We start from the raw sequence: 24,702 nt of genomic DNA, 5'->3' as shown, positions 1-24,702 counted from the left end.
CTCCATCTTCTTCAGGCACCTCTGACGGCTGTCAGTTTAGTTCCAACGTGCCGTAGTTCTTTCTAATTCCTGACTTCAGCAAACAATAAAACAGGTACATTCCCATGTGGATACAAGAAACCAACCTGGATAATTTTCCCAATAAACCAAGGTACTGGCTGGAGCTTCATCTTTTTGATGTTCTCATTCAGCGCATCCACAAAAACTTCGTAATCTGGCTTTGGAAGAACAACTCCAGGAAACAAATCGGATATAATTCCCTGGTAGAAAGAATTCGAGAGAAGGTAGAAAGGGTGAATGATCAGCTCGCTATGTGACCTCCATTTTATCCTAAGCTGAGATCTACAGACAGCAGAAATCTTTGAAAAATTCCAAACCTCATTTTTCCTGCACCAAAACTCATCCACAATTACAAAGTCTAGCATTATCTGTCAAATATGACCTTCCTCCCAAATAATTTTAAACATCAGCAAATATTTAATGAGCCTGTGCTGTCTTGAAGTCATTGCATTAGAAATAAACAAGACAGTCATGATATCTGTCTCTAAGGAGCATACAACCTGGTAAAGAAGACAGGCATGAAAATCATTATCAAGGGACAGCGGTTAGCTTAGCTGGTTAGAGCGCAGGCTCCTAACAGCAAGGATGCCAGTTCAATCCCTACATGGGCCACTGAGCTGCGCCCTCCACAACTAGACTGAAACAACTACTTGACTTGGAGCTGATGGGTCCTGGAAAAACACACTGTTCCCCAATAAAAATTAATTAAAAAAAAACCTACAAAAAAAATCATTATCAAAGGAAACTAATTCAATTTGATAACAACTACCCACACCTAACAGCAAATCTACTATCATTATTATATTTAATAATAATAATAATGAAACCATCTTTATTAAAATCAGGACGTGGACAGAAGTGCTGCCATCACTATCATTATTGAACGTCTTGGGGAGGGTATCTGGCAGCAGGGATGCTGGCTGCAGATGGAGAGGCTGTGGAGAGGGTGCCAGAGAAACATGTGACCCTCAGAAGGTGGGTACCAGAGCCCGGCCGAGGCCCCAAACCATCGCACACCTGAAACAGAGGCACATCTTGAGCCAAGAACTTGGCCAGGTTGACATCTAGCAGGGCCCGGAGCAGCAGGACGCTCTCATTCTCGTCGGGGTACTTGAGCTTTAGGTTGCCAGCGGCCGTGAGCACAGACTTGACGGCTCGCATGCCGTAGTCATAGTGATGTTGGGAGGACAGCTGCTCTGAGCATAGGCGGTAGGTCGCCACAATCTTCTGGGCAAGACTGGGAAGCAAAGACATGTGTGCGGACCCTCGGGAAGCCCACGTCCTGCTCAGCAGACATTCCCACCATCCTGGGTCCCTTCAGGAACCAGGCTGCCCATGGACTTGATGGAGAAGCCCTACTATTTGAGGGCCTTTCAATAGAGTTGCCATAATGAGCTAAGGAAGCATTGTAATTGTCTTTCAAAGTCAGGATGGGAAAAAGCAAGCACACACATGCATGTATAACATGGACTATGTAAGAAGTTATTTATGTATGTATTTTTACATGTAGATATGAACGTATGTGTACACACACACGTTTGAGAGGAATAAATCAAACTATTCACAATGTTAATCCCCAGAGAGTGGAACTAACGGTTACTGAGGTGAAACTCCTTTTTTCACTTCTGTAACATTACGATGTTTCTCAATGTCCACGTTTCACTTTTTATATTTAAAACCCAATTCAAACTTTAATATACTCAGCACACACCACATGTATACTCGTGTGTGCTGCCATTTCTTATTCTTCCTGGGCACATAACTGGATCACACGCCCTAGCTTCCCACACAGTTAGGGGTGGCTACGCCACTGAGCCCCCGCCAGGGGCAGGGAATGAAAGGGGAGCATGCCACTTCCAGGCTGGTCCATAACAACATCCTCTATGAGATCCTTCATGCTCACGTGTTGTAACCATGTCATATGTAACCTGGGTCCCTTCCCTTGGGGAAGCACAACCCCCCTGATCACAAGCAACCATTTTGGATTTCCAGGAAGTGAAAAACAAGCTTGTGCTATGCTAAGCCAGTGAGATTTGGAGGTCAAGGTTATGTCACCGATATGCTTATGCACATCCCCCATGTGGGGAGTCCTTGCTACGAGACTGATATACTTCGAAAGCTTGAACTGTGTTGCTCAGCAGCGCCTAACACAGGGCTGGGCGTGAGGTTGGTGGCTCGTGAAGGTCTGCCAACTGAATAAGTAATTGAATGGGCAAAACAGCAATTGATTGCGGCCAAGACACTGTAGAAAAATAAATGTAAAATTTGGAACAGGTCAATAACATCATTTTACAATGATATTAATAACTCCAGGTGCATGTGATAAAGACACTGGTGTGTGTGTGAGTGTGAGTGTGAGTGTGAGTGTGAGTGTGTGTGTGTGTGTGTGTGTGTGTGTGTTGGAAAACTGGGTAATACTGAAATGAGAGATAAACCAGTTGAAGTAAATAAATGTTACACTGATAACAATGTTCATTCTAAATTATATTAAATTTTCCCCTTCAATCTTGGAATAATTCCTATGTGTCAGTCTTGCCTTAAGCCACTTAGGGATGTGTGTGTGCATATGTGCACACACATGTGTGTTACAGTGAGCAGTAGGCAGGAGATGAGTGGCTGCTTTCTTCAATAGAAGTCCGGGTGTACAAAAAGAAAAACGAGGCCTTTTCTCGGAAACCTGGGTCACTTCCCAGTCAGGGTTGGGTCAGGACCAAGGCCAGAGCTAGGTGGCGTCAAGTCAACATGTAAACAGAAGACTGTTTCTCAGTTTCTCTTTTCTTCCAATGGGAAACCCACCTTGAATCCACCACACATCAAGGGACTTTAGAACCCACTGGAAAACCAAAGTCACATACCTCCTGGAGTCCAGAAACCCCATGGAATAGAGAGAGATTTCTCCAATGAGGGCGTAATCTGGCACCATCATGGCCACTGTCCGGAACAAGGCCTGGAAAAGAAACAGCCATTTGGTACCCGAATGCACAGTCAACACGGAGGGCAAGTCAGCACAAAGGAACCATCCTCCTGGGGCAGATCCACTGCTCCATTGGCCTCCCCAGGGCCCTGTCCTCATACATGTTGTCACACTGGGTCCCTCCATGGCTGTGTGACGGCCCTGGGTGCTGCTCTCCTACAGCCTCATTCTCCGAGGCCAAAGGAGCATCGTCCAACTCTCGAAGCTTTCTAGTGTTCAGTATGGACAACGGAAGTCACTGAGGAATGCAGGGCCAACACATATCAGAAGAACCCTGAAGTCAGAACAGTCTTGATCTGAGTCTGCTCTGTGACCAAATAGCTGTGGACAAGTTAAGTAACCCCTCGAGACTCCGGTTCTTTTGTCTCTAAATGGGCTGACAACTGTACCCTTCTCATGGTTATGGGAACCAAAGATACCCCATACAAGAGGTGCTTCGAAAAGTGTGCAGCACATAGTGGGCGCTCAACAAACATCAGCTGCTGTGATTATCACCTTAGATCTTAGAGAAGTGACTCGCCTGAGTCATGCAGTGAGAGGGGGAGCCGGGACTAGAATCCAGGCTTCCTGACACCAGCCCCTGGGGCTCTGCACTGTGCCGCGCTGTCTCAGGGGAGCAGCTTGGGCAGGACTAACGTGGTTGTTGGCTGAGAGGGATGCAGGGGGCGTTACAACTGGGCGGTAACAATGAGACACGTGGGTCCAAGTACTGGCGGACCTGTGTTGACCTGGAGGGAGGAGCCACCCTTAAGGATCCTCCCTGATGCTTCCTTTCCCAGGGAGGAGGAAGCACTGTGTCTGAATAAGACTCCAGGGCGCCAACCAGAACGTGCTTCCGGCAACTGGAGGATCATGGAGAGCAGGTCCTCTAGTACCGTCGTTTCGTCCCACATCACTTCGTCATAACGCTAAAGAGATGCCGGAGGAACCTAGCTCTTGTTTATATCAAGTAGCCTATGGTAGTACTGGTTTTGTCACATGGCGTTTCACATAAGGTCACAGAATCCATGGATGACATCCAGGGAGGACTTACTGCATTAAAGTCAGTGAGTGTGGCTTCGGCGCTCTCTCTTTCTCTCCCTCTGTCTCGTGTGTCTTCCTCACAAGGGGATGGAGCAGTAACTGGACTGAAAGTAGTGAAGTAGCAGGCCTGGAAGTCTCCCTCCAGTGGCTCTTTTCATGCAGTCAGGGTGCTGGGTGCTGTGCCCCAGAAGGACAGCCACCCGTCCTCTCTTTGGCGTGCTGAGGTTGTGTGGAGCCTACTCCCCTGGGGGTGGCCTGGCTGGCTCTTTCTTGTCCTTTACAGGTACTTTCCTTCTCCTACCAGCTGCAGAGCCAACAACTGCTGCTCAGGCCGGCTCATCAGTAGACACGGGGACAAGCAAGCTCTCGTGCCACCTCTCTGGTGGGCTGGCACCGCCTGCTTTGGTACAGACACCGCTTGGGCCTAAGCAGCTTCGTTACAAAGGGGAGGGCGTGTGGTCCGGCCCTGGTGCACCAGACTTCTCTGGCGCGTCATTCGTATTTGCCTTTGGTTATTAGGTATATATCCTCCCCCCGCTGCCTCGTGAGACCTTGCTCTGGGGCCAAGGGCCATCTTACTGCCATCAACATTCCACTCTTACTTCTCACAGCTGAACCATGTCACCTGGTCCCATTATGTGGCTCCTCTGGGAGGCCCTCGGGTACTCCCAGTGGTTTCTATGCCTTCGGTACACCCAGTATGCATGTACGCTGATGTTCACCTTGAGGTTGTCGGGTAGCTCCGCCCTGCCAGCATACCCAGGGTTCATGGTGATGAAGACGGCGCAGGTTGGGTTCAGAGAGAGCTCGGTGCCTTCAAAGATGAACACCTTCAGCTTCCGGATGATGGCTTGTTGGATGCTGAGAATCTGCTGGGCCACTACGGACAGCACCTCTACCTGTGGTGACAGCGGCTGGCTGATGGAAGCTCTGGCTTCTGGCAGCCACTCACCCCATTCCGCCCAAATCTTCACGTAGCAAAGAAAGAACACAGTCACCTGAGAACCAGACCTTCACATTGAAAATCAGGAGCATAATGTGGGGTTTGGGTGAAGAAAAAGGAAATTGGTGTGTGTGTGTGTGTGTGTGTGTGTGTGTGTGTGTGTGGTTTCCATAGTATTTTATCTCTGCTCCAGCATAATGCTTGGCCCATAATACATATTTGAACACTGTTTACGCGTTTGAAATGCATGTTTACATTTCCTGATCTCAATTCCCCACCCAAACAGAATTAATCACCCCCTCTTCTGTGAGGCCTCTTTTGTGCCCCTACTGTAAACGTCTGTCATAGTCTACGTGTTTCATTTAATTTTTATTTCTTTTTGCTAGACTGTAAGAGTCTAGAAACCATTTATTACTCACAGTTGTGATGACATAGTAGCTGCTCAATAAAGTTTGGAATGGGCTAGTGAAATAATGAATACGAGAGGGTGAGTGTGTGTATAAAATATGCGTTGTATATTAACGGTGCTATTTTTGTTTAGTTCATTGAGTGCCTAGCCCCGACACCAGGCCCTGTTGCTGAGGAGTCAGGAGCCCGTAGAAAGGCCCCTGCTTGTCTGACCCCTCCAAACCCCGGAAGCAGGGTTACCTCAATCCTGTTGAACTCATCAAAGCAGGCCCATGCTCCAGCCTGGGCCAGTCCCTTGAAGAACTTCCCCATGGCTTTGTAATCCAGGCCATCTGAGCAGTTGAAGACCACACACTAGAGAGAGGGGTGATGCGGGCGCCCTGAGTCACCCTGCACCATGAAATGGGGGAAGGGGGGTGCCGCATGCTGCCTGTTGCACTACCCCACCACCCCACCTTGAACTTCATGTTGACTTCTCTGGACAGGGGTCCAGGGAGGGACGGAGTGGGGGTAAGGGATGGACGGCATTTCTCTACCTGCTTAGCTAAAGCTTTGGCCAGATCTTTGGTGGTTTCTGTCTTTCCTGTCCCAGCTGGACCCTCTGGAGCTCCCCCAAGATTCAGCTTCAAAGCCCCCATCAGAGTCCTAAGCGGAAGGAAATAAGAACTCAGTGCCTGAGCCCTGAGACACAAGAAAAAACAAAACTAGCTTTGGTTATTTTGTTTTGAGTCATACAAATAGTTCAAATTTTTTTCCCTGAATTATATGACCACCACTGTAAAAAAAAAAAAAAGTCTGTTTTACTCAGCATTGCAACTTCAGAGGCTGGCACAGTGCCTTGTGCGTGGGTGGCACCCATAAGCATTTGTTTGAATGAATGATTCTAATGAAAAATGAATGCATACATACATAAACGAATAAAAAAATCCTCACCAACTCCACATTCCAAAGACCGCCAATGCTAAAAGGGAAAATAAATGTACAGTAATACCTTGGTTTGCGAGCATAACTCGTTCTGGAAACAAACAACTCGTATTGCAAGACATCGCTCGTTTACCACACTAAAATGTATTAGAAATGTTTGCTCGCCTTGCGAACACTCACAAACCAAGTCACTCGCAAGCCAAGGTTTTACTGTATTTCTCCCATTACATTATGAACTCTGGAGTTCAGGACTTGTATTGGATTGACCTCCACATCCCCAGCAAACTAACCCAATGCCTGGCACGTGCTCGGGACAAGATAGATGTTAGAAATGATGTGTTTCCACAGCCGCTGTGTGAGCCTCTATGATTTCAGTGAACATACCACCTTGCAATCACCTGAGTATGTCTCTCTCCCTCACCCCATTAGATTGATTTGAGGGTCCCAAGAAGTCAAACATGGTACACAGGAAGGTTCAAGAAATAATGAGTGGAATGAATGAATGAATGAATAGCATAGTAAATAATAATTTACTATTATTAAAGAATAAGTAGAAAAATGTTTCACTATAAGGGATATATAAAATCAAAGAAAATCTAACCATCATAAAATTGACTAGTTTTTAAAAAAAAAAAAAAGAAAGAAAAGAAAATTGACTAGTTCACAAAGTCCCGATTTCTAATGTTATGAATTCCAAGGAAAGTGGCTGAGCGCCTTCTGTGCTGGGCACGGAGTGGCCGTAGCTCTTCATCAGGCTGCGGGCAGAGCTCAGCACTTCGCTGCCTGCGTCCTTCCCCGGGGCCTCTTTGCTATTTCTTGGCCTGGGATCTCCAGGCACCATCTTGATTCTGCCATTGGAGAGCTTTCTACCCAAGTACTGGCCGTTTCCTTCTGCTTACTGGTTCAGCCACACTAATGTGCATTAGGACTCCAGCTGGGCTCTCATTTCTGGCCTAAGGCCCACTTTCCGTGCTCATCTGTGGGACCAGAGTGTCTAAGGGCAAAACTTAAAAACTGGGGAATCTGAAGTGGAGAAGGGAAATGGAACAAGTTCCAGATGCCCCTAACCTTTGTCCCCAGCGGGCTTTCCTTCCGGAGTTCTCCAGTCCGGGGGAACCCAGGCCTCACCTGTAGCAGCGGTCGGTGAGGGGCGTGATGACCAGGCGGGGCGAGTTGCCCAGGTACTCGTAGCCATACAGGACCTCTGTCGTGATCATCTGCACCTGCACATCCGTGGCCTCCCAGTAATAGCGCAGCTGCGAGATCCACTGGAAATCGTTCAGGTCACACACACCGTCCTCGGACAGCTTGGCCACTACGTCGCGAGCTGATGGGGCGCAGACAGAGACGCACACATGCAGAGCCATCAGCGCCTCCCAGCTCCACCGACTTGTCAGGGGAGGTTGGAGGGCGTCCCCAGGCCGCCCCTCACTCCTCAATTCTAGGCTCAGCGGCCCTTCTTGCCCACCCCCAATCTGCAGGCAGCATTTCCCTTAGAAGCTGATCTTTGCTTCTCCCAAGGAGCGAGGCAGAGTGTGAGGCACTGTCGGCAATCAGACCACAGTACAGCAGGGGCAGGAAAAGTGTGTGCTCTGAGATCAGGCTGCCTGGGTCCCAACTCTGGTTCTGCCAGTAACTAGCTCTGTGACTTTGGGCAAGTTATTCAACTTCTCTGTCCTTCAGTTGTGTGGGCTGTAAAATGCAGATAACATAGTACCTACCTTACGGGGTTATAATGAGGACTAAGTGAATATACGGAGGGTGCCAGAAAAATACACACACATTTTAAGAAAGGAAAAAAACTGTATTAAAATTGTCATACTCAATATGTACTGATAACAAAAGATGAATACAAGTCATGTGTATACATTTTTGGGGGCACCCCCGGTATGTGTGTATATACACACATACATGTACATGTACACATGTAAATATCTACGTGTGTATATACACACATACATGTACATGTACACATGTAAATATCTACATATATTCACATATACACAGATATAGGTAGGTAGATAGATAGAGACTGACAGACAGACCTGTGCCTGTCACTATATAAGTATTAGCCACTGTTATGATTCCAGAACTTGTGGGGGTGCTTTGCAATATGTAGTTACTCCAAGTGCTGTCTTATTCCCAATACGACCCCTCTGGCCCTGTTTCAGGCCTCTCGGATATCCTAGCAGAACAGTCAGCTTTCTTGATATGGTTACCGAGGGAAGGGGGCCTGTGAGTCACTGTTAGATGCATTCTTTCCATCTGGGGGCCTGAGAACCAGCTGGGAGATACATTTCCAGGTTTTATCTTTCTCTCATAGGACTGTTGGCCTCATTTAATTTTCTCACAGTGATGGGAGCCCCGAAGTTGAAGAGTGGACACAGGTTTATGAGAAGCACTCATTATTTTTTAGGTGAGTCACAGGCCAAGGGCTGTTGAGATCTCAGAACTATTAATAGCACAGCAGCTAGAGATTAGGATCTCAGAAACGTAACTCTGCAAAGAGATATCCAGAAAGACAAAACAGAAGTCTTATCATAGTAAAGCCCAAGACCATGCAGATAAGGGTCCTTGAAGAAGATGACACCACAGCTCTTCCGTGCTTCCTGAAGACTTTAATTCCCTTGGAGGTTCTGAAGAGAACCCACAGACTGGTAGTAAGAGTAGGAGTCTGCATGAGCAACCCAAGAGGAAGGTAAATCTCACAGGACTGAGTTGGGGATGCCTACACTCTGCTTGTGTGTGTGGTCTATGAACCCTGCTGCTTCGGGGTACCCTGCATGTTTTACTCCCCACAGCTGGATATGCGGCCAGATGAAGGCTATGTTCTCCCTTCACTTGCCTGACTTTATACTAGTCTATCCAAATGAAATCAGATTGAAATGAACATCAACCGTAAGGAAGCTAGGATGCCACGAAATGCCAGCAGCAAGCTGGGTGTGTGAGCAAGAGACACACTGTTCCCAGGCAACCAGCCTGGTCCAGCCCCAGTTTCCTTGGTGATGAGGGCGTGAGGGCGTGAGGGTGGTTTGTTTTACATAAAGACCTTGATTCTTCTTCCTCCTGTCCTCCTCCTCCTCTGGTTTTTTTTAAAGGAAGAGCTGGAAGGCATCATCTCCCACCCACCCCTTCCCTGCGTCACTGCCCATTTCCAGTCTCTTGGGTTTGGAATCAGACCAACGTAGGTTCGAATGACAAAAGGGCCTCTGCTACTTACTAGCTGTGTGCCTCTCGGCAAGTGATCTGCCTCTCTAAGCCTCAGGTTCTTCAGCTGAGAAATGCTGCTAAAGATGACGTCAGGTATGTCAAGGATTTAGCACAAAGCTTGGCACCTCGTGCTCAAAAACACAAGCTCTGGTCAGAGGAAGGAAACCACTCCAAGTGCTGAACCTGGGGTGGACCTCAGACACGGCTGTGGCCACTCATCACTGTCTCAGTAAGAGCCCAACTGGGACGGTTCCTGGACAGAAGTTGGGGGGATGGGAGGGGAACCCTAAGATGGACATACTCAGAGCGCTGGCTTCTCTCCTTACCCCTCACCTTACTCTCAGCTGGAGAAGCCCCTCCACAGTGGGACAGGGCACCCTGAATCCCTCCGTCCAGGGGAAAGGAGCGAGGGACAAACCTGGTGCTGTCCCTGGACACTCAGTCACGCCAGGGAAGCCCCAGTGCTCACCATGGACGTCGATGACCGTGAGGGCCCCAAGGGTGAGGCGTGCCCCGCTGCTCAGCCTCCCTCGCACCAGCTGGACAATCTGTGCAATCTGGTCATTGCTCTTTTTCAGGAAATCCTGGCAGGGGCACAGGAGGGGCCAACTGGTGAAACTGGATTCTCCTCCACTAATCCCTTCTCGGGGAATGGCACCACCCACCCCCTCATGGCCCAAGCCAGGCTCCTGGATGGCAGCCCTCAAGCCCCCCGCCCCTCAGCCCCAGTCATTATTAGCTTCTAGACAACTTTCATATGCATTATGCTAACTGAAAGAAGCCAAATTTGAAAGACTAGACACTGTATGATTGCATTTTCATGACATTGTGGAAAAGACAAAACAACAGGGGCAGAAAACAGATTGGTAACTGCCAGAGGCTTGGAGTAGGGGAATGGGGTGACTACAAAGGACATGGGGGAATTTGGGGGGGTTACACAAATGTATGTGTTTGTCAAAACTCAGAACTGTACCCTAAGAAGGGCGAATCTTACTGCATATAAACTATACAGTAACAAAAAAAAAACCCCTGAAACACGTTCAGATTCAGGGAGACACAGGAGACATGGAAACCAAATGCCTGTGAACATGTAATCCTGCTCCAGGCAAAAAGCATTAGTGGGGCAGCTGGCTACACTGAGTTTAGCCAATTTAAAGGTCTACAGATTTGATAATGGTATTGTGTCTTGCACCAATGTTGGTTTCCTGTTTCGGATAACTGTACCGTGGTTATGTAAGATGTTAATATTGGCGGAATCTGGATAAAGACCATATGGGAATTCTTTGTATTATTTTTGCAATAACGTTATTTGTAAGCCTGACATTATTTCAAAATGAAGAGTTTTAAAAAAGAAAAATGAATTTAAAAAAAACTAAAAACATCAGTTGTTGGAAATTCTGCAAGGCTGACCCCTGGAAGCAAAGGCTGATAAAACTCAGAATTCTGCAGCCTAGGATTTCTGTCGGGGAAGAGTGATTGGAGTTCTAGCACTTATAAAACTCCAGGATAGCCCCAAGGCCAAATCCTCAGTCCCACTGTCCCCATGACAACCCTGGCTTCTGTGATGGTGGAAGCCATGATTATTTTTTTCTGTAGAAAACATGGCTACTCTATATGTCATTCAAATCCTAATGGAGCTTGAGACTCCTTGGCAAACTTTGACGGGCTCACTTACCAGTAGGGTCTGTTCCACCAAGGCTTGGCACACCTCCTGGGTCCAAAAGATGGAGGAGACACAGATGACCACCTGGCCAGGCCACTGTAAGACCCAGTGATTACGAGGAACCTGGGGGAGTGCAGTGGGGCGTGCTGTAGGGTCACTTCATCTTCAGTGATTTAAACTGACTTCTTAAAAAAGTAATCCCCACCACCTCACCCCCTCAACACAAACAAAATCCTTCCCACCCACGGAGGATACAAGGCCCGATATCCCTGCGATTGCTAATTTATGTCTTCCTCCCCGAGTTTTATGAAAAAGAAAAAAAGTCACCAACAATCTCATCAACGCAACATTTTTTTCATGCTTTCATCAAGGAATGGTACATAGTTATAATCAAGGTGGTATACGAAAGTGTTCAGACTGCTCTTTTTAATGGCTACACAATCTTGCAGTGCAACACCACATAATTTTCTTAGTCATGTCCCCTCTTTTTTTCCCCCTACTTTTTTATTTAACTACGGATCAGGCAAACGATGGCCCAATGGCCACATTTGACCATGCCTGCTTTTGTAAATAAAGGTGTATGACAACACAGCCACACCCCCTGTTTATACATCATCTACGATCTCTTTTTCATCACCAAGATAAATAGTATGTGTGGCCCCACGGCTGGAAGCTATTTCCTATCTGGCCTTCACAGAAGCAGTATGCAGACTCTTGCATGAAACAATTCCATACAGGCCACCTTTTTTCTTTCATTTTTGATTGATAATAAAACATAAGGCAAGGATTGGCCTTGGATCTACAAGGCAAATACCACTGAGATGCACAGCGGATGGGAAGGTGTTAAGAGAATGCGTCTTCTTTCATGAGCTCGGAGCTGGCTAGAGTGACTGTCCCGGGCTCTTTGCTCTTAGGCCTTCTGTCCTACCTGTTTCCGCTAAACCTCTGGAGCTTAGTGAGTTGTGCTATTCAGGGCATGTCCTGTAAGTGAAAAGCCCAGGGAGGGCTGTTTCATTGCAAAGGGCTCTAAACACGCCCCATGCCATCAACTCACTTCCCAGAAAGGACTGGCCAGTAGCAACCAGAGGCTTCAGGCTAACCTGCTTCTCTTGTGTCACCTGCTTCTAACTGCACACGTTTCACCTGAAATAGGCACACTGACCCAGGACTCACAGGGGAAGGGGAGAGAGGTAGGGCGGGGCCAGGGATCACCAGTAGGGTGAGGGTGGGTTTCTGATAGAAGACAGAGCAGTGCTCAGTGCCAACCCATTTAACCTTCTCCCGAGGTTCCTGCTGCAATACCACCATCCAGGCACAGGGCCCCGGCTCTCTTACCTGGACGTATGCTTTGATCCCAAGTCTAATAACTTCCCGCATGCTCATGAGCATCATCTGCTCCACCTGCTGGAGCCACTTCTCCACCATGCCCTGCAGGAGAGACAGACAGGCAGCCATACTCAGCCCAGCCCGGAGGAAGAGGCCATGCACAAAGCCAGCTTTCTCTCTGGACAGAGCTGGAGAGAGGCCAAAGGTTTGTTGGGAGCCGTCTCAGAGTACTGAGACCCTTGGTTGATTGCAGGTGGGGAATGACAGGTGGCTAAAGACCCCCAAGTTCTATCTGCTGAGGAAAAGACTGCAAAGCTGCTTATTAGCTGAACAGCAAAAAGAGAACTGCTAAAATCAGTAACCCAACAACACCTAGCTCACCTCCTGTGCCTTGGAAAAGCAGAAGATCCTAAACCACAACCACCAGACCCTCAGATGTTACTGTCTATGGACTTATGAACTTTGAGACTTTCTACTATGGAATTATGAACTCTTAGGACTTTTCCATCATAGACTTGCTGACAGTTGCTATTTGCCTTAAGTTTCACTTTGCTTAAAATATATTATTAGTTTATGCTGTATGATCATGTAACCTCTTACCAAGGGATTATCTCACCTCCAAACTCCTAAGTCAGGAACATTGGTTCCTCCTTCCCCAACCCCCCCCTAACAAAACCCCTATGCTTAGATAAGATTTATTCCTGGTAAAAGAGGAACTTGCTCTCTATATAAGCACTATGCCTTTTAATAAAATTTGTCGTGTCTACCATCCGCAGTCAGTGACCCTCCTCATCCCAACTTTGGTGTCTATGCCATTCTTTCATTTCTCATTTCCTCGCGCTGATCAATCCTGCTCAGGCACCGTTCAGTGGGTTCCCGGCCTGATCATCCAGGGGCCACAGCTGTCAAGCCGGCTCACGGCAAAGGTTGGTGCCTGTGGGGGTTCAGAGCGAGCCACCCCACATTGTGCCTCAGTGGTATGAAGATTATTTTGAATTAAAAGCAACTGGAACCCTGTGGGATCAAGAGACTGTCCCAGACCTTCACTCTCCAGAAGGATTTAAATTAGGATCCTAGCTCACGATGAGAATCACCGGAAATGACTTTTTACCCGTCTACATGGCTGGGCAAGCGAATGATTGCTGAACACGTGCTCGCCCTGCAACAACCTTCTGAAAACCCAAGGCTCCTTACCTCATCCATCCCTCAGGATGTCTTCCAGACCCCAATTTTGCTTTCTGTCTCTGAACCGCTCATCTATGTGGGGTTCCCTTATATACGTATGTAATTCGATTTGGTTATTTTCCCTTGTTAATCTGTCTCATGTTTATTTGATTGGTAGACGAGCTGAGAGAACCTTGAGGGTCAAGGAACATTTCTTCCTCCCCACACACCCTTTCCAGCCAGTATGCTTTAACTATTTGTTTTACATTTATTTACTGTATTCTAGGAAGAGTAAGTCTGGTCACAGGGGCAACCGGGGAGTTTTCACATGCATTCCTTTCACGTCATTGAAACCAACAGCTTCTTGGGAGGTAAATGAAACATTAATATTTCAGGTAAAACTGCACATGTCTAATGAACAGTTCTAATTTTTTTTTTCACTATTCCCGTGGTTCCCAAACTTTGCTGTGCCCTGGAATTATCTGGAGATCGGTAAAAACTATGGTTGCCCGACTCCCTCTCCCAGATATAATTAGTATGGGATGCACCCTGGGCACTGGGGTTTCTTTTAAAGCTCTACAGGTAATGCAAATGTGCAGCAAATTATCCAGTTTTGGAAAGTCAGGTGACTGTAGCTGTCAACATCGGGTGCTCACGAGCTAGCAGATGTGTGCCTGGTGACCTGACTCCAACTTATATGTGTAGATGGCAAAACCATTCAGCAAAGTGCTTGTCTAGTTCCACGAGGGTGCTGTCATGTCCAGAAAAAGTGGAAGTCATTTACATTTCACTCACTCTATAACGACGCATGTATAAAAAGCTGCGTTACATGGCACTGACTCCATGTTGTACTGACACCTGAAAACACCTGCCCCAGCAAGCCGTCTATCTGAGCAGGTCACTTTGAACTGGGTTCTGCTCATGGGAATCTGAACAGCATCTGTCGTTTGGATTTGTTTCCTGCTACTGCCTCCACATCAAGTTTGGTTGAAATCCTTCCACAAATTCAGTATGCCACGTGGATAGCAGTAAAAGCCCCATCTTAGAGATGGGCACACCGCAACTCTGAAAGACTGAGTACCTTCTTGAAGTCACCCAGATATTAAGCTGTGGACCCCAAGGGTTCCACACCCAGCCAAACTGGAACTAGAATCTAAATGTTAACCAGTGTGCTCTCTGCCTCTCTGTTTTGCTCTGTTATGGAGAAAAGAACCAAAAATGGGTAAGGGAAGTTACTTTGGCTTGAGCCGGGTAGATTTTCTCTTGGAATGGAACAGTTTCTTTTTCCGAGCTGATCATGCCCACGATCTCCAGAGTGTCCGTGAACTCCAGCTTGGCGATTCCTTCAAAGCACTTCTTCAAGTGTGGCTGCACTCGGAGGGGGTCCTTGGTTTCTGACAAGATCTCCAGCAGCTCATCATTTGACAGGAAGAAGAACCTATTTCAGAGCAAAGAAAGATGGCAACTGGAATCTTTCTGGGAACTTCTTTTTCCAACAAGGTGGGACTCCCCAACAGGTAGGTGACACCCTGGTGAAGCCCAGCTCTGTTCTAGGGGTCTCTCTAAGGCCCACCCCCTTCACCATTTTTCATCTGGGGCATGTAGGGTGGAGATGGTTTTGACTCTGGGAGCAAGAGAAAGAATGAAGGCTAGTATATCTGAGTTTAACATGGTTGAAGGGTGGGGTGCTACCTTTTGAAAGACAACAGTGGTTCTCAACCTTGGCTGCACTTTAGAATCACCTGCTAGACTGACTTTTGAAAATCCAATGCCAAGATTCTACTGCCCAGAGAGTCACATATAATGATTTGGGGTAGGGTCAGGGATTTGCAGTTTTAAAAATCCCAGGTGCTTCTAATGTGCAGTCAGTGTTGAGAACTGCTGGGCAGGAGAAGGAGAGAGAAGAGACTTCCTTGTTTTCCCTTAGCTTGGGCACGACAGAAAATGTTACCGGTCTGAAATAAGAAGTCATGTTAATAAGAAGCATGCTAATAATGAACCTATTTACATGCAGAGGCCTTTTCCTTGTTTTACAGTAGAAATAATAACATAGCTGCATTCTCTTGCTCAGGCCCTCAAGGCCGCAACAACAAACCTTCAGAAGCTGCTCAAGCGACACATCTCTACCATGGCCACTCGGCCAGAGGTTCCATAACAGAGGGGCCGAATGATGACGGTCTTCGCGGTATCCGGTGGATTACAAAAACGGCCACAGTATTTGCAACTTATCTCATCCAGAAGTGGAGTCTATTTTCACATCTCTGGGACCTGGCTCTGTGCCCAGACTGTGGCCATCAGACTGTGGCAAAGATGACTCTGTGCAAGTTCAAAGCCTCCCCATCAACAGGCCTTGGAGCTCCCACTCCTGCTGGTGTTGGGGGTGCTGTGGCCACCACCACGTGAATAAACCCAGGTTAACCTTCAGCTGGATGGACGACATGGGGCCCAGCTACCCCCGTTGCCCCAGACAACAGCCCCTGTACAAGTGACTGAGGCCACAGACTGCCAGCTGACTGGAGTCACGTGAGCAAGCCCTGAGGAGACCAGGGGAACCACCCAGCTGAGCCCAGCCCACTATGCCAACCCAGTGGGCATATTGCCAAATTGTGAGCTAACTAAATAGTTGCTGTTTAAAGCTTCTAAGTTGTGAGGTGGTTTGTTGGGCAGCAAAGAAAACTAGTATAACGTAGCTGCAGTGTTGAGCAGGTAGAAAGAGCCAGTAATTATGTGTTGGCTGACTAAAATAAACACACGCCTATATGGTCAATTAATCGATGACAAAGGAGGCAAGAACATACAACGCAGGTAAAGACAGTCTATTCAATAAACGGTGTTGGGAAAACTGGACAGATAACAAGCAAAAAAATGAAACCAGACCACCTTCTTACTCCATCTACAAGAATAAATTCAAAAAATGGATTAAATACTTAAATGTGAGACCCAAAGCCATAAAACTCCTAGAAGAAAACATAGGCAGTAAACTCTCTGACACTGCCCTTAGTAATATTTTTTTTCTGATATATCTCCTCAGGCAAGGGAAACAAAGAAAAAAATAAACAAATGGGACTACATCAAACTAAAATGATTTTGATACATCTAATAAGGGGTTAATACCCAAAATTTATAAAGAACTCATATAACTCCACACCCAAAAGACAAACAATCCAATTAAAAAATAGGCAGAGGACCTGAGCAGACATTTCTCTAAAGAGGACATATAAATGGCCAATAGACATATGAAAAGATGCTCAACTTGCATTACAGAAATGCAAATAAAAACCACCATGAGGTATCACCTCACTCCTGTCAGAATGGCCATCATCAATAAGTCAACAAACGAGTGTTGGCGAGGATGTAGAGAAATGGGAACCCTTGTGCACTGTTGATGGGATTGCAAATTGGTGCAGCCACTGTGGAAAACAGTATGGAGGTTCCTCAAAATATTAAAATTAGAGCTACCTTATGACCCAGCAATTCTACTCCTGGGTATTTATCCAAAGAAATCCGAAACACTAATTTGAAAAGCTACATGCACCCCTATGTTCACTACAGTGTTATTTACAATAGCTAAGATATGGAAGCAACCTAAGTGCCCATCAATATACGACTGGATAAAGAAGAGATGGTACATTATACAATAAAGTATTACTCGACCATAATAAAAATGAAATCTTATCATTTGTGACAACATGGATGGACCTAGAAGGTATTACACTGAGTGAAATAAGTCAGACAGAAAAAGATAAATACAATATGATCACATTTATATGTGGAATCTAAAAATCAAAATAAACAAACAAAACAGAAACAGACTCATAGACACAGCGAACAAGCTGATGGTTGCCTGATGGGAGGGGGTTGGGGGACTAAGTGAAAATGGTGAAAGAATTAAGAAGTACAGATTGGTGGTTACAAACACTCATGGGGATGTAAAATACAGCATAGGGAATAGAGTCAGTAATATGGTAATAACTATGTACGATGCCAGATGAGTTCTGGACTGAATGGGGCGATCACTTCGTAAATTATATGGATGTCTGACAACTGTGTTGTATGCCTGAAACTAATATAAAATAAAGCTGGGTATCAACTGTAATTGACAAAAAATAAATTTTTAAAAAAGCATAAAGAAGTGTGTGTGTGTGTGTGTGTGTGTGTGTGTGTGTGTGTGTGTGTGTGTCTGTGTAAAGCAGAAAACTAACCTTGTCTCCATGAAGGGAATATTAAAATGTACTTTTCTTAAAGGCAAATTGGGATCAAACCTACATCCTAATGAGAATCAAATGGTGTGGAGGGAGGGACCATCCAAGGTCAGCTAGACATGGATGGAGTATCAGGAGTAAGGACCCTCCTTTCTGGAACGAGCCCTCTAAAATTACCTTGACTTTTATGCAGAAGAACATTGAATATTGTGTGTGTGGGGGAAGGAGTCAAATGTCAAATATTTATAAACATAAAGTACAAAATTTGATGGCAAAACAAAACTGAGCTGACATTTCTTAACAAGAGTCTAGCTGCTAAATGCTTCACACACATTATCTTCTTTGAGCTGCACAACCAATATATAAGCGAGGGGCCGCTATTTTATCTGTTTTACAGCGGAGAACCTGAGGCTTGCCTAGATTTGCTGAAGGTCTCAAGATTAGTTAGTGGAAGAGCTGGGACTGAAACCACGGTCTGTGCAACTCCCAAGTCCAGGCTCTTAACCATGACTACTACGCCCCTCTAACTGCGTACTTGACCTTGGCTGGTTGGTCAGAGTATGGATCTGGTCCCCACTGGTGTCCATTCAACCTCGCTCTAAACAATAACCATGAAGATATGCCTTAACCCTGAGACCTGTCTCTTGGGGAGTGGAAAACCAGGAAAGAATATGGAACAGATTGGTAGAAGCCAACTCTCAGTATGAAAAATGTAATTCTACCTATACGTGGGTCAGGAGGGCAACTCCAAACAAAAGGACACGACTGAATACCTGGGGAAAAAGAGTCTCTTCTTCTCCAGGTAATCATTTAGCCCCTTCTGGATCTCCTCCAACAGAGAGTTCGCGTCTTGAAGCTTCTCGGCCATCCGTGGCTGGTCTGCGGCCATCAGGACCCTGGCATCTTTCACCTAGGTTCCAGCAAAAAGGTGAGAATCATCACGGGGTTCCCAGACTCTGAGACCGGTCATGGTATGAGTGTCTGACCAGCCCATCAACTTACGACGCCCTACCCAGCTAAGTGCTTCCTTAATCCACAAGGGTGAGTGCCCACATAACATGACCCTGTGCCTCTGGCCATGGGTGACTGGGACAGGGCTGGGCGCCTGAAACCAGGCAAGCCAATTATATTTGAACTTCTGGGACTTTGGAATTCAGGCCATGACATTCTATACTAGCCCGGGCTGGCCCCTTAAAGGAGAGGGCCTTGCTGCTGTGTGACGATCATCTTCCATTATGGGACTGGGTCACAGAGCAAGCAAGTCTGCAGGGGCGGGCAGCAGGCACAGAAAGAATACTCTGTGGGCTCCTGAGAGATTTCTGGGTTCCACAGCCCTCCTTTATGCATGTTCTGTACTGGAGTTTCATGAGACACCCACTTGGTTTTTTTGTTTGAGTTACCTCAAGTGGATTTCTGTCACTTGCAAACAAAAATCTTAATATGGAGTAGCAGGAAGCAGGATAGCATGAAATCTGGCTCTACTGGCCGAGCAATATAAATTCCCACTTAGCTCATTCCTGCAAACAACCAGGGAAGATATGTTCCAATTACATATAACTGCGCCCCAAGTTGAGCACATTTGACTTCCAAAAGGAAAGAAGGACCATCTCTTAACAGATGCCCGGATGCCTTGGACACCCAGCGAATTCATCCTTTGAGGCCTGTTTCCAATGTCACCCCCCTCTGGAGGCTTCCCTGACACTCCCAGGCAACATGATCCTCCTTCTGTGTCCTGAAAACTTTCTGCATACATTTCTGTTACAACTCTTATGTATCTTAGCTTGTCCTCACAAGACAGTGAATTCTGGGAAGGCAGAAATCCTATTCTAGTCATCTTCAAGTGTTTTCTGACTCCTAGTACAATGTCTGGGCCAGCGTAGGTATTGAATAAACATTTGTCAGATAACTGAGTCACTGAATATGGATAATCATTTGAATTCTAAAAGGATTTCTCAATCTTTAAGTTTGATTGCATTGCCCTGTAGGAAAAAGCCTTCTACCTCATTACGAATGAGAGCTGAATTACACAAACTGTTGGTAGTTACCCCTAGGGAGGTGGGATTTCCAAGGTCCCCTCTTTCTATTTCCATGCTTGCATTTTCAATAACTTTTGAAATGAGAAGAAATATGTAACAAAATCAAATGTGCACAAATCTAGTTTCCTTAAACGTTGCAAGGTGGCTTGGCTGCAATGCACCAAGAGGAATGTCTGTATGGCGCCCCACCTTCCTGCGGGTGAGATGTGCTGGGGGACAGGGGGCAGCTTACCGCTTGGGACATGATTGATTTCCAGGAACCATCAACGATGGCGAATTTCCTGCCCTCTTCTGGCATCTGGGCTCTGATATCCTCTGAACTGAAGATCGGCTCCAGGTACAGCCAGGTGGCTTGGCATTTCAGCCAGGCATCCAAATTTTCCTGCACTCGGACTAGCTTTTCTTCCCACTTCTGCGAATTTAGCATTTTATATCTGAATCATTAACCTGCCCGTCGGCATCACGGGCCCAAATGGACTCATCCATTTATTCACTCATCCCCTTGGTTTAACAAACCCTTCTTGAGTGTTCCCCTATGTCCCGGTCACTGCTCGGGGCAATGTGGATACAGCAATGAGTGAAACAAATGACCTTGCCCTCATGGAGCTAACGTTCTGATGGAATAATAATCATAATCACGCAACAAATGAGGGGCTGAGTGTCTTTGTACGTGTGACCAATTTAATCCAACAGACGTATGATGGCGATATTATCACACATCACGCTTTATAAATACAGAAACTGTGACACACGGTTTCAATAACTTGCCCCTGGTTAACTAATAAGGGGCAGAGCCGGAATTTGAGCCCAGCCGTCTGGCCTCCGATCTGTGTCTTTAGCCTGTGCAACTTCTACAGACAACGAGCAAAGCAGGCCAGGTCCCTACCCTGGAGTAGTGGACATTCTACTCCAGCCCAGATGGTTTTCACACACTTTCCAAGTGCATTTTGATTTGGCGCATTCAAATCATCTCGTATTCTCTTTGGCAGAACTGTCACAAAGGCTTAGCATGCTATATGCTTCCTTGGATGGGTAGTTGCTTTTGGTCTTGTGGGGGTTTTTTTCCTCATCAGGAGAAAAGTGACTTTGTAAAATGAACTTAAAAAACCTTCTCCTTCCTCCAAGCCACCCAGAGCGAACTGGACATCACAACACACGCAACCTCGGGTCCTCTTACCCGGCATTCTGCTTCCACGGGTTTGATGAATGGGGACCCACACATGGTCTGGGTCTTGATCACGTGATCGTCAAGCAGCAGTTGGATGTCATCGACTGCACACAAGATGCTTGTATCCTGCAAACAAGCATGCCCCACCCTGTCAGAATCAGAATATCCATCCACCCCTTTTCATGCTGATCCCCAAAGGCCTCACAGCTCAGATCTCCACCCCACTGGGACAGGAGTCTCTGTCTGGCAGAGAATAGAATTTCTATTTTCTTCCTTGAAAATGTTCTTAAAATCACATATTTTCTACTTCCTCACAGAAATCAACTGGCCTAAGCCCAGACTCCCAACTGGTGTCTGTTGGGGGCTGGAAGAACTCTGCCTTCCCTATGCCCCCACTTCCTGTCCCCTGGCTTCCCTGATCTCCCTCGGGTGGGATCAGCTGCTCATCTGCCTGGTGAGGCCTGGACTGGTGGTTCCCAAACTATGTGCTGAGGTGCCCCGGGGCTTGGAAGCAAACGCACAGGGAATAACTGTGGTTATTTAAAAATAATATACACAGGTGTTTCTTTCAATTGATGTGTATTTTTTTTCAAACAGTTGTTAAGGTGAAGGGACACAAATACTTACTGTTTGAACCTAATTACTTTATAAACAAGGCTGTGATGTATTTCTTTTGGTCTAGGGAGGGGAACCACGAAAAACGTACTTAGACACGAAACGCGCCGTGAACCGAGAAAGTTTGGGAATCTCAGCCTATAATTCACTGAGCCACAGTATACTAGCAGTTGAGATTACTGTGACTTAAAGGTCAGCCCTGTACATGGATGGCGCTTTTCCTCCCAGGCCATCATGGCAAGGAGGCTGACAAGGGTCTGTCTCCCTGTGGCAGGGCTGGTCTTTCTCATTCTGTTTTCACTTCCTTCAAGCCTACACCTGGGCAGTTATATTAGGGCTAGGATATATTCTCTCATCTACCTTTTACCAGTAGCTCTGCACTGGGGTGGGGGTAGGGGGGTGGGCGGAGGTCCTAGCTGTTCCTTGATTCTCTTTTGCTGCTGATTCCATAGCTGCGTCAGTCAAAGACTCTGAAGACTGGCCAGGTGTAACCGAGCTTAACTGCTCATCTCACCCAACAGCCTCTGGGAGTAGCTAATCCAGTCAGATGGTGCAGCACCCATCTGCAGGGACCCACGTGGTCCGGTCTAGCTGGAAGAGGCCCGCAGTTCTCCCCCCTCCACTGGCTCATCTACAGTTCTTACCAAGTGACATCAAGGCATCGTGACGGTTAAAACTGAAGGGGGAGAGAAGTCACAAAAAGATAACAGGCAGCCTGGTGGAGGGGGAATATGGGAGCCTTTAGAGTTTCAGTCCTCCATCACACTGCACATTAGAAACACCAGGGGTGCCTTAAAAATACAGATGCCCAGGCACCCTGGGGGTGAAGAAGTCAGAAAGAATCAACTGGGATTTTTTTTTTTTTTTGCAAAGCACTGAGCATTGTTTAATCCAGGTATGCTTCTGAGGGACCTGGGCGCCCTCCTTGGGAGATGCTCATTCTGGAGGCTTGTCAGCTCCTTTGCACTGAGAAAGCTGTTGCTCGGAATCAAAAAGCAGCTCTCGTTAGAAGATGCGCCCCTCCAGTGGTGCACAGAGGAAGGATGACTGGCACAGGAAGGAGGCTGGCAGGAAGCACTAAGGCACAGCACAGCGATTACAGACGACCATACTGCTTATACACATCAAAGTTGCTAAGAGACTCGATTTTAATTGTTCCCACCACAAAAAAAGAAATGATAGCACTCCAGTGGTAATCATATTGCAGTAGATAAACGTATCCAATCCGCACTGTGTGTGTTCAAGTGACACAATGTTCTCTGTCAATTATACCTCCATAAAGGTAAATTAAAAGGATCCTTCCTCAGTGAGTTCTGTAACCGGCTACGTGAGAAACGGGCTGCTGGGTGGGGGGCAGGCTGGGGGTGGGGGTGTCCACTTGGAGGGAGACTCACCGTGTCCCTGTACTTCGCGAAGTTGAACGTCAGGTTCACCCAGTCTAGCTTCATTTTCTCCAGGTTCTTCTCCAGAGAGTACTCCTTGCTGGCAGCTGCCCCAATGGGCTCCAGCCTAGAGAGAACAGAGCGACAGCAACAGGGGGAAGCAGTAAAAAGATGGCAGAGAAGAACTTTCAGCTCAGCCTTAAGAGAAATTCAAAAGCCCTTCATTTTACGAAATTATGATACTATCCTACTCTAAGATTTGCCTACTATCTCCAGTGTTTCACATGGTGTATAACTAACCTTGGCACTTTTGGGACTTTTGGGACCTTTGGGACTGCATTATGGGCTGAATGGTGTCTCCTCAAAATCGTGTGCTGGGGCCGGCCGAGTGGCGCAATGGTTAAGAACTCGCTTGGGATGCCAGAGGGCCCCGGTTCGGATCCCACATAGGAGGGCCAGTGACACTGCCCTCCACAGCTAAGATGCTGAACAACAGCTCAACCTGGGAGCTGGGCTGCCGTGAGTCGCCGGCGGCGGCGTAGGCTGCAGTCCCTGTGGCAGTGGGTTGCCATGGGCTACCGCGTGTAGCCAGCAGCCAGCGTGAGCGGCCAGCAGCCGCAGTGAGCGGCCGTCCAGAAGCCGGCGACTGATCTGCCTCGCCAGAGAAGAGCACAATGATGGTGCCAGCTTGGGCCAGTGAAGCAACGACCTCCACAACTAGATTGAAGAACAAAACGACAGCAACTTGTCTGTTCCCCTTCCCCCAATTCCCCAGCGCTGTTCCCCTCCCCCCAATTCCCCAATAAAAATCTTAAAAAAAAAAAAAATCGTGTGCTGAAGCCCTAACCCAGCCTGTGAGGTGCTCTATTGGTACCTCAGAAAACGAGGTACTCTGTTCAGAGATGGGTCTTTAAAGAGGCGGTAAGTTAAAAGGAGGTTCATAGGGTGGGTCCAAACCCAATCTAACTGGTGCCCTTACAGGCAGAGGAGACTAGGACAGACACACACAGAGGGGCGCCACAGGGAGACGGCAGCCTTCTATAAGCCAAAAACACAGGCCTCAGAAGCCAATCTCGCCAACGCTTTGATCTTGGACTTCAAGCCTCCCAGGACTGTGAGAAAATAAATTTCTGTTGTTTAAGCCCCCCAGCCTATGGTGTTTGTTATAGCAGCCCCAGCTAACTACTATAGGGTGGATAGTTCTTTACCTGGGGCGCTGTCCTGTGTGCTGTAGGATGTTTAGCAGCATCCCTGGCCTCTAGTCACTAGATGCCAGTAGCAGACTCCCCCTCATCCCTACCCCTTGACAGTCATGGCAATCAAAAATGTCTCCAGATGGTGCCAAACGTCCCCCTGGGATTGCGAAGTTATCCCCAGTTTTAAGGCCATTAAGACAAGACCTCTTTTTTCTGCTTTCATTTACTCCTTATTTACTCTAGAATTATTTTTCTGACTTCTTATTCAGATCTGAGAACTTCTGCTAACTTACATGATGGCTTTTGCTTCACTTCCGGTCCCTAACTTTTTTAAAAAGACACCTGCTGTTTCCCTGATATGCTGGGTCCACCTATCCAAAGCCCCTCTGTCCCACAAAAAGGGGGAGG

At 47.0% G+C, this 24,702-nt stretch overlaps 1 protein-coding gene across 1 annotated transcript in view; it reads right to left on the bottom strand.

Annotated features, from left to right (window-relative positions):
- DNAH3 (dynein axonemal heavy chain 3) overlaps positions 1 to 24,702 on the bottom strand; it is a 127,899-nt gene that overhangs the window by 63,394 nt on the left and 39,803 nt on the right. Inside the window, exons 20-34 of the mRNA XM_019649817.1 lie at positions 23,111 to 23,225; positions 21,111 to 21,227; positions 20,166 to 20,345; positions 18,671 to 18,807; positions 14,932 to 15,133; positions 12,541 to 12,633; positions 11,218 to 11,328; positions 10,012 to 10,126; positions 7,461 to 7,659; positions 5,945 to 6,053; positions 5,649 to 5,762; positions 4,780 to 4,956; positions 2,916 to 3,007; positions 1,078 to 1,297; positions 126 to 260 (exon numbers count right to left, since the gene is read on the bottom strand). Of these exons, the coding sequence (XP_019505362.1) occupies positions 126 to 260; positions 1,078 to 1,297; positions 2,916 to 3,007; positions 4,780 to 4,956; positions 5,649 to 5,762; positions 5,945 to 6,053; positions 7,461 to 7,659; positions 10,012 to 10,126; positions 11,218 to 11,328; positions 12,541 to 12,633; positions 14,932 to 15,133; positions 18,671 to 18,807; positions 20,166 to 20,345; positions 21,111 to 21,227; positions 23,111 to 23,225 (2,116 nt within the window). The remainder of the gene's footprint in view (positions 1 to 125; positions 261 to 1,077; positions 1,298 to 2,915; positions 3,008 to 4,779; positions 4,957 to 5,648; positions 5,763 to 5,944; positions 6,054 to 7,460; positions 7,660 to 10,011; positions 10,127 to 11,217; positions 11,329 to 12,540; positions 12,634 to 14,931; positions 15,134 to 18,670; positions 18,808 to 20,165; positions 20,346 to 21,110; positions 21,228 to 23,110; positions 23,226 to 24,702) is intronic.

The sequence above is a fragment of the Hipposideros armiger genome, unplaced genomic scaffold (assembly GCF_001890085.2).
Source record: "Hipposideros armiger isolate ML-2016 unplaced genomic scaffold, ASM189008v1 scaffold_135, whole genome shotgun sequence".
NCBI classification, from domain to species: Eukaryota; Metazoa; Chordata; class Mammalia; order Chiroptera; family Hipposideridae; genus Hipposideros; species Hipposideros armiger.
The sequence above is the reverse complement of the archived record's forward strand: the minus strand, read 5'-3'. Positions and strand labels throughout refer to the sequence as shown.